The sequence below is a fragment of the Cupressus sempervirens genome, chromosome 4, assembly GCF_028749045.1.
Source record: "Cupressus sempervirens isolate cs-2001-9-10 chromosome 4, ASM2874904v1, whole genome shotgun sequence".
Classification (NCBI taxonomy): domain Eukaryota; kingdom Viridiplantae; phylum Streptophyta; class Pinopsida; order Cupressales; family Cupressaceae; genus Cupressus; species Cupressus sempervirens.
Window position 1 is genome coordinate 18,186,998 of NC_143121.1, and position 14,333 is coordinate 18,201,330.

The 14,333-nt window shown below is 31.0% G+C and overlaps 1 protein-coding gene across 1 annotated transcript in view; it reads left to right on the top strand.

Annotated features, from left to right (window-relative positions):
• The window catches only part of LOC149559702 (lipid phosphate phosphatase epsilon 2, chloroplastic-like), a 140,394-nt gene extending 127,006 nt beyond the window's left edge, over positions 1–13,388 (top strand). Inside the window, exon 4 of the mRNA XM_089823492.1 lies at positions 13,063–13,388. Coding sequence (XP_089679618.1) covers positions 13,063–13,278 — 216 coding nt within the window. The 3' untranslated portion in view covers positions 13,279–13,388. The remainder of the gene's footprint in view (positions 1–13,062) is intronic.
• The last annotated feature ends 945 nt before the right edge of the window (positions 13,389–14,333 follow it).

Sequence of the window (14,333 nt, forward strand, 5' to 3'; positions counted from 1 at the left end):
AATTTCTTTGGATTTGGTCATAACCAAGAAGGCCTTACAACCTGACACATTACATGTAATCAATTATTTTGTGAATAAAGAGCTATGAATTGGTATCATATATTGTATTTTTGTTTATGTTTCATTGTGTAGTTATTTTCTAGGGGTAAGGACATCTCCTTTGGGGATTCTCCTACCTTGTACAACATCAATTTATATCAAACTAAAGGTTTTTCCTAAGTGTGTAGATAGATCATCGAATCTAAAGTAGTTTAAACTAGTACCTTGTATTGAGAGAAGTTGATCCGAGAAGATATTGATCTTGGGGTGGATTATTATTTTTGAGTCCTAGGTTGTGAGGTGGAAGATCATAGTTGTAACTTGTAATTGCAACGGACTTGCAAATGGAAGGTTGATCTTATTGAGGCATGATCGTAGAGATTTTATGGATTGAAGATCCCTATTCCTAAACTTGTGACTTGGTTCCTAATTATTCATGTGAGGTGGCAGGTTGTGACCTAACATGTAAACAATTCAAGGTTTTCATAAGGAGTGTGGGAATGATTTGTTACTGAGGATTTGTGAAGATCTTGATACTTAGAATAGATTGAAGATGCTAATCAAAGACGGTTATTTTTGAAAGAGGGAGATTGTTGAGAACATACACATATGAAAAATATGCTTCAATCATTGTTTTGTCATTGATGTCAAACTTACTATTTTTTGGTGAGATAACTACTAATAGGATTCAAGTACTATCACTTATTTGATTGATAAAGAGGCTTTGATCAAAAGATGTAACAATAGCACCTAGAGGAAAGGTTGAGTTATGATTATGTAATAAAGTACAAGAATTAGTTAAGATAGTGATGACATGATGTATTGATAATCTACTTAAGATTACAAAGGTTGGTTATACTAAGGATGTTTAGAAGAACAAGTTACACAAAGATTGTTTTCCAAGCTTGATCGAGTGGATAGTAGGTGCCAAGAAAAGTTTGTTCAAACCAAGGAGAAAATTAGTCAAAGCCAAGTAAAAGTTCATTCTAGTGTATGCCAAGTAGAATAGTCGATGCCGAGTAAAGTTTAGTTGATGTCGAGCACTAGTAAACTTTATTTCATGTCGAGTAATTTTAGAGTGGATGTCAAGCAATGTAGTATGTGTTGAGCATCCAAAGTTAGATAATTTCAAGCTGCTACATTATTTAAAATATTGTAAATTTGATGGATCTGAGCTGACAAGTTTTTTTTCCTAGATTGTGTGAGCCAGGTGGAAGATAGGGTTGATGAGATGGTGGCACAAAATTCAAGCTGAACCATTTTTAGGTGAATTCAAAGTGGATTCTAGAAGAAGTTTATAGAAGAGATATGGAATGTGGAATAGATACTTTGTATCCTACCCAATCCATCCTAACCCTAAATTGGATGATGGAGAATGAGTGGAAAAAGATCTTAATTTCCTATGTATAGGAATGGCTAGTCATGAAACAAAGTTGTCATGTACAAGAACCTAAGGAAGACAAGGAGTCAAGGGTTTTTTTTTTATCAAGTGACCCAAGAGAAGAGTCTACAATGGCATGTTATCAAAGAAGACTTAAGGATATGAATGCTCGAAGGGTGAACAAGCTATCAGAGCTACAATGTATGAAGGCCAAGTAGAATGGAGGACTGAATAGTAATCTATAATCTAAAAATGAAGTTATAAGTTGTATCGAATAAAAGCCTTGCTATTACTCTCTAATAATTATATTAGTCTAGCACAAATCCTTTGGATTAAGGTTGACCTAATAGTTATTTATAAAAAAAAATTAACCCAGTGAAATTCCAAGTGAATGGTCTAAAGTCCTCTAACAAGGCTCACTTCTAATAGGGTGATTGAAATCCTTTAACAAGGTCACATTTAATAGTGTGTATTTTAACCTTTAATAGGGTTGGCCTTTCATAGGACATCATTTTAGAAGAGTAAAAATAGTAGCATGTTACTGGTGGTTTTTCCCAAATTGGGTTTCCATGTAAATCGCTGTGTCAAGTTTGTTGATTAATCTATAACATCTCATGTTTACATTTCTACAAGTTGATTTAACGATAACCTACAAGTTTTAAGTGATTACATAATCTTATCGATGCATGCATGAGTATAATTTTTTTATGGGTTTACTAAGCTGTGAAATGTTTTATTTATGCATATAGACCTTGGATAACTAATTCAACCCCCCTCTCATTTATTTTAAAGTATTCTAACAATTGGTATTAGATCCATCCACTTAAGAGGACTAGTTTGAAGGTACTAGAAGCACAAAAATCAAGATTTTTAAAAGAGAAGTACCCAAGCTTAATAGAGATAACTTTATTACATGATAAATTTTGATGAAGCTACACCTTAGAGGACTTGGAGATCATGCACAATCTTCCATCACCACTAAGCATGTTAATCTTTCTGGAGCCACTAAGGATATGGAAAAGAAAAAATAACACAACCAATAAATGCTTGAGATTGCCTTTGCACTAAGCTATATTGAATTTGATGATATCAAGGGTCTTGACAGTGCAAATAAAATGTGGGACACCTTACTATCTATGGGCGAGATGCAAATTTTCTAAGGGCCAATGTTGAGGGTCTTAGAGGTAAGTTTTATGATATGAGAATGGAAAAATGTGAGAATATTTCTCAATATGTTGCTATGATAATAGAAGTTGTTAATGAAATAAAAGGAGCTATTGGTAAATTAGATGATGATACTATACTAAGAAAAGTCTAGAGGACATTACTGCCTATATATGCTATTACAATTTCTGCAATTCAAGAACTAAGATGTATAAAAAGGAATGATTTATCACTTCAAGGTCTAGTAGGTAGGCTTACTTCCTTTGAGCTATCTAAATTTGATAATTATAAACCTGAGAGTATTTAATTTTCTTTCAAAGCTATGGTGTCCTTGAAGGAATGTGATGAGAAGAAGAGGAAGAAAAAGAAGAATTATGTGTCTAGTGACACTAATCAGATGAGGAGGATTTTAAATAGCTTGAAGTACTACTAGCAAGAAGATTCCACAAAGGTAAAGGAAAGTTCAAATATAAGTTAACTATTATTTTTTTCAATTGCAATGAGGTTGGTCATATTGCTACTAGATGTCTAGAGAATAAGAACTATAGAGGTGGTGAAAAATACAACAGTAGAAGAGATAAAGATAGAAAGGATTACAAATACAAAGGCAAGAAATCTTTCTATGTATCTGAAGAGGGAAAAAGGGATGATTCTAATGAACGTGATGATGAAGTGGTGTATGTTGCAATGAAGGATGAATTTGATGAAGATAAGGCAACTGCACTTGTGACTTGTGTAAACATGAATGATAGATGGATCATTGATAGTAGTTGTTCACATCACATGACTAGAGACAAAAGTAAGTTTATTACCCTAAATTATGATGATAGAAATAGTGTAAGATTTGGTAATGATGCACCATGTTTGATAAAAGGAAAAGGTTCTATCAAACTCACAGATAAGATTTTATATGACAATGCTTACTATGTTGAAGGATTTAACTATAATTTGTTGAGTGTGTCACAACTAAATAAATTGGGGTGTAACATTGAGTTTGAAAACAATATTGCTAATATATATGACACTGATGGAAAATTGATTGGAAAGGTTGATCAAACTAGAAGTAATCTATTCTATCTTGATATACATGATGCTAATTGTCTTGTTGTAAAATTTGATAATGTGTAGCTCTAGCACAAGAGATTATGTCATGTTAATTTTGATAACTTGGTTAGTATCAGTAACATGAAGAAGGTTAGGGGTTTGCCTAAGTTGATGATTTCTAATAATGTAATGTGCAAACAATTTTAGTTAGGAAAAATGACAAAGTCTAGCTTTAAGAGTAAAACTTATACCTCTAAAGAAATACTAAATACTATTCATACTAACTTGTGTTGACCAATTCATGTGCAAAGCTACTAAGGAGATAAGTACATTATGCTACTTGTTGATGATTAGTCTAGAATGATGATAGTTATGTTTCTAAAACAAAAATTTGATACTTTTCAAATGTTTATTTGGTACTTAGCAATAGTTGAGAAGGAAACAAGTAAAAGTCTAAAGTGTTTGAGATCTGACAGAGGAGGAGAATTCACAACAAATGATTTTGAGATGTTGTATAATGATAGAGGAATCAAAAAATAGATATATACTTCTAGAACACCTCCACAAGATGGAATTGCTAAAAGGAGGAATAGGTCTATAATGGACTATGCTAGAACACTCATGATGGAGAAGAATATTACTTTGAAATACTAGAGAGAAGTTGTAAGTACAATTGTTTATACCTTGAACCTTGTGCATATCAATAAAGGTACTCATTAAACACCCTTTGAACTATGGTATGGATACTCACCCAATGTGAAATATTTTAAGGTATTTAGAAGTAAGTGTTACATTCTCAAAGATTTTGAGAATGGTAAAATTGATGCAAAAAAGTGAGGAAGGTATATTTATAGGATATTCCACAAGAAGTAAAGCTTATAATTGATTGAATACTAACACTAAAAAGTTGTGAAAAGTGAAAATGTAAATTTTGATGAATATACATAAGTGTATGAAGCTAAACCTATGAAAGAACTAGAAGAATAAAAATCATTTGTATAATTTATGAAGGTACATCTTCTGAAGATGATGTTGCAAATCAAGCAACAAACTAGTAAGAAGTTTCAATGACTGTCAACTCATATCCTATGAATACTGAGTTTTATTCAAGAGCTACATTCAGATGCCAAGTTATAGAATGAAGTATGAGCACATTATAATTTTGAGATTGGTGTACATGAAGGAGAATTCGAACTACCTAATATAAAACTACATAGTGATTTTAAATTTGGAAGAAAAAATGAAGAAACTAGAGCTAAGCCAAGATTGTCCAAATATGTCAGAAGACATCATCCTACTACACAAATCATTGAAGACAAAGATGGTAGACCAATGACAAGAAATAGATTAAGAAATGATACATGATTGTTGAGCATGAAGGAACCCAAATCAGTAAGAGATGCATGAGAATATTTTGATTAGAGTAAAGCCATGGAAGAAGATATTAAACAAAGAGAGAGAAAAAAAGAAAAAAAAAAACATCGAGTCTAGTTCCTAAACCAGAAGACAAAAATGTGATTGGCACCAAGTGGGTATTCAAAAAAAAGCTAGATGAAAATGGTGAAGTTATAAGGAACAAAGAAATATTAGTTTTCAAGGGATATGCACAAGAAGAAGGAACTGACTATGGAGAGACCTTTGCCCCTATTGCTAGATTGGAAGGAGTAAGAACTCTACTTGCTTATTCTGCATATAAAGGTTTCAAAGTTTATCAAATGGATGTTAAATCTACATTTTTTAATGGCATATTAGAAGAAGAATTTTACATATAATGTCCAGAAGGTTTTTTTGATATTAATAATAAGAACATGGAAATTAAACTACAAAAAGCTCTATATGGTTTGAAACAACCAAAAAAAGCATGGTATGAGAGACTTCATAACTATCTTGTGAAGATTGGATTTGAAAGGATTGATGATAACAACAATTTTACATGAAGATGTATAAAGGAAAAGCTATTTTATTATCTAAATTTTTTGTTGATGATATCATATTTGGAGGTCAAGATGTTTTGTGTAAGGATTTTAGAAATCAAATAAAGAAAGAATTTAGATGTCTATATTTGGAGAGATCAAAGTCTTTTGGGTTTGAAAGTATATCAAATGAAATATGGTATATATATGTGTATATGTATGTATGTATGTATGTAGGCATGTATGTATGTACATATGTATGTATAGATATGTATATGTGTGTGTGTGAGTGTGTGTGTGTGTGTGTGTGTGTGTGTGTGTGTGTGTGTGTGTGTGTGTGTGTGGTTTTATATCACTCAATCAAATTATGTCAAGAAAATATTGAAATTTTTTGGATTGGAGGATTCCAAACTAGTAAGTACACCTATGGTGATAGGAAACAAGTTGTCAAAGAATGATGATTCAGCTAAGGTGAATTAAAAATTATACATGTTTATGATTGGTAAATTATAATATATTTTACATAGCAAACCTAACATTGCATTATCTATAGCGATAGTTGCAAGATTATCTATTAATCCCAAGGAAAATCATTTAATAGATGTAAAGAGAGTAATGAGATATCTAAAAGGAATGAAAGAGTTTGGTCTATACTACAAGAAAAATGTGAAATTTGAATTAAGATCCTACATTGATGTTGATTGTGCTGAAAACATTGATGACAGAAAGAGCACCAGTAAAGGAGCATTTTTCTTAGGCAAGAAAGAGGTTGGTTACATGGACTAGCAAGAAACAAAATTACACATCACAATCTACTACTGAAGCTGAATATGTTGTTGCTATTGTAAATTGTACAAACATTGTATGGATGAAATAGCTTCTCAAAGGAATGAAGGAAGATATCATAGAACTAGTGATACTTTATTGTGATAAAATAAGTGTTATCAATATATCAAAGAATCCAGTAATGCACACAAAGACTAAGCACATTGCGATCAAGTATCATTACTTAAGAGAGTTAGTTCAAGATAAACAGGTGAAGATGGAATATGTTAACACAAAAGAGAAAATTGTTGATATCTTCACAAAAGCATTACCTAAGGATGTTCATGACTATCTAAGAGGTAAATTAGGGGTAATACCCCCCTACCAAAGGCTATCTAAGTAACAAGAGGAGTGTCCTACATAAAAAAATCTAATTTTTATATGTTACAAATTAATGCAGCAGATCTTACTTTAGGAGCTACGCAAAATAATCAAGGAGCTGAAACTTCAAATTAGTCACAAGCAAGGTGATAGAGGGAGAAATTGAAGAAACTAAACAAGTTTATATTTGCAATGTTAAGATGACAAGTCTTTGGCATTGTTATCAAACAGGGTGCTATTTTGATGATCAAGCTAGTATGTATAATTACTGACAGAGAGACTGTTACTGATCTTAGAAGGAGCTAATTGATGATATTTTTTATTAGAGGAGAACACAAGTAAGATGAGGGAGATAGAGAAGAATATAAGAAATAGGGAAAAATCTTAATTTACCTAGTAAGTGGGAGATATAAGAAGAAACTCAGAGGGAGTTTTAAGAAAGAGTTTTGTAACCTATTCAGAAGATGGAATTTGTTGATAAAGGGAGAGATTTCAATACAAGGAATTATTTTCTTTTTGGTATTGTCTTACTATTTTACCCTAGTCAGTTTAATTGAACAAGGTTTTTACCATCTGGTTGATTTACTTGATTAGTTTGGTTTGCCATCATTGACAAAGAGGGATATTGTTAAGAATATATTGAAGAAGCTAATAAAAGAAGGAGATTTTTGAAAGAGGGAGATTGTTGAGAACATACACGTATGAGAAATATGGTTAAATCATTATTTTGTCACTAATGTGAAACATGGGATATTCTAGTGAGACAACTGCTTATAAGATTCAAGTACTATGACTTATTTGATTGATGAAGAGGATTTGATCAAAAAATGTAACAATAGCACCTAGAGAAGGGGTTGAGTTATCATTATGTAATGAAGTACAAGAATTAGTTAAGATAGTGATGAGATGATGTATTGATAATCTACTTAAGATTACAAAGGTTGGTTACACTAAAAAAATTTAGAAGAACAAGTTACATAAAGATTCTTTTCCAAGCTTGATTGAGTGGATAGTATGTGTAGATAAAAGTTATTGCAAGCCAAGAAAAAAATTATTTGGAGCTGAGTAAAGCTCATTCTAGTGAATATCAAGTAGAAAAATGGATGCCAGGTAAATTTTAGCTGATGTTGAGCAACAATAAACTTTAATTCATGCCAAGTACTTTCATAGTGGATGTTGAGCATCAGAAGTTAGATAATGCTGAGCTATTGCATTATTTAAAAGATCATGAATTCAATGGATCTGAGCTAACAAGTTTGTTTTCTTAGATTATATGAGCCAGGTGGAAGATAAGGTTGATGAGTTGGTGGTACATAATTCAAGGTGAACCATTTTTAGGAAAATTCAAAATGGATTCTAGAAGAATTTTAGAACTAGAAGAGATATGGAATGTGGGATAAACACATTTATCCTACTTAATCAATCCTAACCCTAAATTGGACGATGGAGAATGAGTGGAAAATATCTTAATTTCCTAATTATGGGACTGGTTGGTCATGAAGAAAAGTTGTCATGTGCAAGAACCTAAGGAAGACAAGGAGTCATGAGTTTTGCTTCATCAAGTGACCCAAGAGAAGAGTTTGAAATGACATGTTAAGCATGAAGACTTAAGGATATGAATTGTCTACTTGTGAACAAGATATTAGAGCTACAATGTATAGAGGCCAAGAAAAATGGAGGACTAAATAGTGATTTATAATGTACAAATGAAGTTGCAAGTTGTATCAGATCAAAGGCTTACTGTTACTCTCCAACAATTGTATCAGTCTAGGGTAAATACTTTGGATTAAGATTGACCTAACAATCAATTATAAATCCTTTAACTAGGTGACATTCCAAGTGAATGGTCTAAAGTCCTTTAACAAGGCTCACTTATAATAGGGTGATTGAAATCCATTAACAAGGTCAAATTTAACATTGATATTGTAATCTTTAATGGGGTTGGCCTTTCACAAGGCATCACTTTAGAAGAGTGAAAAGAGTAACATGTTACTAGTGGTTTTTCCCAAATTGGGTTTCCACATAAATCATTTTGTCAATTATGTTGATGAATCTATTATGTTTCATTTTTAGATTTTTGCAAGTTGATTTAATAGTAACCTACAAGTTTTAAGTGATTGTGTAATCTTATGGATGCATGCATGAGGAGAAATGTTTCATGGGTTCAATAAGCTATGAAAAATTTTATTTAAGAATGTAGACCTTGGATAACTAATTCACCCCCTAGTTATTTTAAAGTATTCAAACACATAGGATATTGTTCTAAGAATATTGGACACTAAAATATTTGCAGATATCTGTAATATAGTGGGAAGAATGATTCACAAGACAATAGCTCAAGTGGATGCTAATTTTTCAAAAAGAGTTGAGAAACAAAAGAAGGAATTTGTATGCTACTTGAGCTAGAGTCTACCAATCTGGAAAAGAGTTGTCTGGCCAATTAGAAGACTTGTTTGACAGAGATGGCATAACAAGGTCAAGGTGGAAGAAGTTGGTTGTATTGATCAATTTGTGGAGTCTAATGTAAAACCTAAAGAGAAACTCAAGGATTTTGCAGAGGATATTCCTAACCTTGTTTATGCTAGCATGGAGATTTATTTTCATGACGAGTTGGTTGAGTCCAACATGGAAATTGTAGAGAACTTGGTCATCGATAATTAGCTTGTTGTTTATGATGAATTACATGTTGCAAAGCATCTTGTTGTGAGCAATGAAATTGTTTATTATAAGGATTTTCATATGGATATTGATATGGATCTAAGTTCATATGTTTTTTTTTGGGAGATGATTAAGGGTATAGATGTTTCTATTGATGTGGATTTTGATGTTTCTAGTATGGATTTACTAGTTTTCAATTTGGTTTTATATCTACATGATGTTGTGGATATTTATGTTCCTAATTTTCCTCTGGTTGACATGGCTAAGGATATAAATGTTTTTCTTATTGGGGGTTTGAAATTACATGTTTCTAACATGGTTTTGGAGTTATATGATGTTGCTAACATGGAGTACATGTTTTAGGATATTGTTGTCACTAGTTGTGATCAATTACAAAGATTCTTGGTGAAACATTATGTTCAGTTTGTTCTTGGGAGTGAGCATGTTGATTGGGTTGTTAGGATCTATTTTATTTTTATTTTTTATTGGATGAAGCATAAATGGTTTATTTTCAGATTTTTTATATTGACTTTTATGGAGTGTGAGCCTTTGGTAAAGATGAAGTTGGGTGCAGATCTTTCTTTGGACATCAAATTATGGGACATACTTTTCTATTTACCTTGGGAGTCTAGTGTAGGAGCATCGAGCTTGGGTTTTTGTAGAGTTATGAATTGTTTAGTTAGGGATATTTTGGAGACACATTGGGGGACCTTTCCTCATGTTTTTTAGATATTGGAGTTATTACGTTGAGGTTAGAGTCATTTTACCTTGCTACTAGAGTTGTATTTTATGTATTTTGCATGCCTGTTGCAGGTGATGTAACTAATTTTATGCATTGATTCAAGCTCTTCTAGTCTCAAGGTTTGAACATGGCCTAACATATTACCTTTTATCAATTGTGAAAGTCTTAATTCATTTTGAGTTTGGATATATAGAAATTCTCCTAAAGTATCGATTTATGTTAGTTTTTGTGACGGGTTTCTTTGCATGACTTTTGGGATGGATGCACACTTATCCTTAGTGAATAAGACTTTTCAATATTAAGGGTCTGTAAAGGATCCAAATTAATGCATTTAATTAAGAGCACTAGTATTGATTCAGTTGGAGTGAGGAGATATCACTATGTTTCTTGGATATCAAATTTTAGCCAATTTCCACATGAAACATGTGGAGTTTTCATCTTTCATGATTTCATATGATGAAATAGGACCTTGTTAAGAGAGGAATATGTTATTGGGTCATGTGTGGACCTAAATTTAACTTGGAATTTATTTTTGTTCATATTTTTTATAGTTACGGTTTACTCTTCCAATGTGGACCTATATTGTAATTAATTGCCTAACTAGCCAACTTGTGGCTTAGTTGGCTATATAAGGAGCTTGTGTTGAAGTAGAAATCATGATAGGATAAGTATGGATCATTGGAGGATTATTTTTTAATGCTCTTTGGATAATTATATATCATCAATAGAAGAGTAGTTGAGATAGAAAATTGAGAGAAGAGCTAGTGGTCGGGCTTTAGAAATAAGGAGATTGTGTGGTGGCCTCCAAGCACAAGTTGAGACCTTGGAGGTTTCTCCTAGATTGTTGTTGTGTTATAGATCTAGGATAGCTAAGAATTGAGTTATATCTTTAGGGATCTTGAAGAACTATTTTAATTTATTTGGGTTTGGCCATAACTAGGAAGGCCTTATAGCCTGACACATTGCATGTAATCAATAATTTTAAGAATAAAGAGCTATAAATTAGTATTAGGTCTTGTGTTTTTATTATATTTCATTGTGTGGTTATTTTCTGGGGGTTAGGATATCTCCTTTTTCAATTCTCCTTCCTTATACTACGTCACTATGAGGGAGAGGGAGAAGGGGAGGGAAAGGGAGAGGGGAAGGTGTGGGAGGGAGAGCAAGAGGGAAAGGGAGCGGGGGAGGAGGAGGGGGAGAGGTAGAGTTTCACCAAGTTTAACAAAATTCTAAACCATTAAGGAAAATTTTAGGCTTGGATTTTTACAATTTAAAACTATGAAGGAATATTCTATACTTCCTTTGTAGTTGTACGTGGTTTCAAAGCTTAATCAAAGATAAATATTGTCTTCTTTAGGTAGTTGACAACCCAAGTTTTAGACTATTTTATTCGAACATTTTTATTCTCTAGTAAAACATTTCCCAACTTATTTGGTGTATTTTTAACCAAGGTCTCCTTATTGGTATTAGGTTAAGGTAATTGGGTGTTCTCGGTCCTATTTTTCATTTCATGGAAAATATAAATATCTTATGTATATTTTCTAGTTTTTTTTTGCCAAAGATTAGGTTACTTGAAATTATACTCTATGATCTCTTCAGGAATTTTAGGTTGAACCTTTTTCATGACATTAGATTTTTTGGGAGATTGACATGGAACTTCTACTAAGTTCATTTATATTTGACATACTTCTAGGTTGGAATTTGTTTTAGCATTTCGTTAGATAAAAATCTCTTCTTCATTCTTTTGTTATTTTCAATGATATATATTCTCTATTCTGTGATTCCTTTTGATTTCTATTGCAGATTTAGTTGCAAGAAAATAGAATTACACTTAAGGTTACTCATGTTGAGATTTGTTTAGATCATTGGAATAGTATACCATGTACAATTATTACTATTCCAATGACACCTTCTAGTAGAATTCTGTCTTCAGGAACATTGATATAGATACCCATGGCTCTTGATTTGATAGAGAATGAATTATCACATAATAAATATGTATATATTAACTACTCTTTGGAATTCAAAAAAATCCTTCCTCACCAACTACTTAGACAATGTATATTTATTATATTTAATGTTATATTTTAGATGGAATTTGTAGTATCTCCACTTTTATTTATAATTGTGTGGTTCACATCAATCATTCTAAATACAAATCACTTGTATAAGGGGAATTTTACATTTTCTATTTTATCGGTAACAAATAAGTATTATATTAATTTCCAAAAAAGATTGCAAAATTTTGGGAGAAAGCTTTGTCCCAACAGAAATCTAATAGCCTACCCAACATATAGAGATCAATGAAAGAAGATTGAGTCTACCCCCATTATTAAAGCAACCAAACTTACAAATTTGAGATCATTAGTGATCATTCTTACAAAAAAAGATTTACAACCAACCCAAAATGCTTGATAGACACCATGAACTAGGTTGTCTCATTTCTACCAATATGAAGTTCCTTCTTAGAGCCACTCAACAATTCCCTTAGCTTACAAGAAGTTGAGTGGTAACCACTAGCTTGCTGAATCCTTTCACATTCTTCACAATCTGGTAACATGGAAACATCAATTCCAAGGTCAGGAACAAATACCTTTGAGCTAGGCTTTAGCTTTCCAAGAGAAGATACCAATGGTGTCGTATTCTGCAATGATGAGTTTAATTATATCTATTAATGAATATTAAAATAATTAATAATTTATTAGAATTTAATTAATAATATCAATTATAAAATATTCTAGTAGCTAAATAAAGTTTAGACACAATAGTTATAACAAATCGTTAAATTATATATTTTTTGTTATTACAAAGAAACTTTTATAGCTGACTACTTAAACAAATATTTAATTTTGTAAAATAATTAAAATATTATGACATTTACAAATAGACTAACATAATAATATATTTATAAAATAGATTAAAAATAAAAAATTTAAGTGTAAAATATATACTAATATATTTTGATGGTGTGACTTTAGGCATGGACACGAATCTTTGAAGGAGTGCATACATATGCTCAAGCTATGGTGGGTGGAATTTTAGGTTCTATCAATGCAATTATTTGGCATTATCTATGGAAAATTATCGAGTTGACATGTCTACCTACTTTTATTAGAATTCGTATGCTCCTCCATGTAGGTGCACTTATTATGCTTCTAAAAATGACAATAGACATTCTAGCAACTAAAATATGAGTGTTTCTATACTAAATTTTGTACCAATGTTTCAACTGATATTAAGTACTCCATCATTTATGTTGACTAAAATTATTATCCTTATATATATAGATATATGTTCACTATAAGATAGTAACAATTTTGACAGTTTAAGATTTCTATTGTTTTTTAATCTTTAGTATTCTTTTAATGTACATATGTAGCTTTGTGAGGTTTGTATTGATGTTTTGATTCACTTTCAATGATCTATCATAAAAAATATTTTTGGGACAATATTCAATTTAATTTAATATACAATAAAAGTGTCATATATTTTATTTTTGTAGCATATCAAAGTATTGTGTTTAAATGTTTTATTGTTAATTTTAAAACTATATATACTGTATTCACTCAATTAATATAAATTCTTTAATATAAGAGATAGTCTATAGTTGTCCCTAATATCATTTCAATCATAATTATATATAAGTGAAATATAAATCAATAATAAATTTAAATAATATTTGAAAAAAATTCAAAAGTATATGTTATTTTAAAAAATAATTTTATAGAATATTTAAATAAATATGATTAAAAATATAATTAGGAGAACTATCATTTTTAATTTTATCATATATCAAAATGCATGAAGTATGAAATAAATATTATATTAAAATTTAATGACAAATAGTGTCAAATTTCAATATTAACATATCATAAAATATTACATAAAGTTTCACAAAAGTATGTGGAATGAAATCTCACTTGAAAAATATAAGCTTATGGCAAAATGCAAATCAAGAGAGTGACCAAAGTTATATTATTAAGAGGGGGATTATGGCTAGGGGTCTAGAATAGTACCATTATTTTCTTGTACTAATGGATATTATATTGTAGAATGAGTTATTATGTAACCCAAGGAATGATGCAACCAATCCTATATTTTAGTAATAAACTCGCAATAACTTACAATTATTATAATACCTCCCATGGGTATGTGCAAAATCATGGTATACCAAACTATGATCTTATGTAGCAATGTAAAATGAACAAAGTAGGGTTATGTTAACTTGATATGCAATTTTGAACTAGTT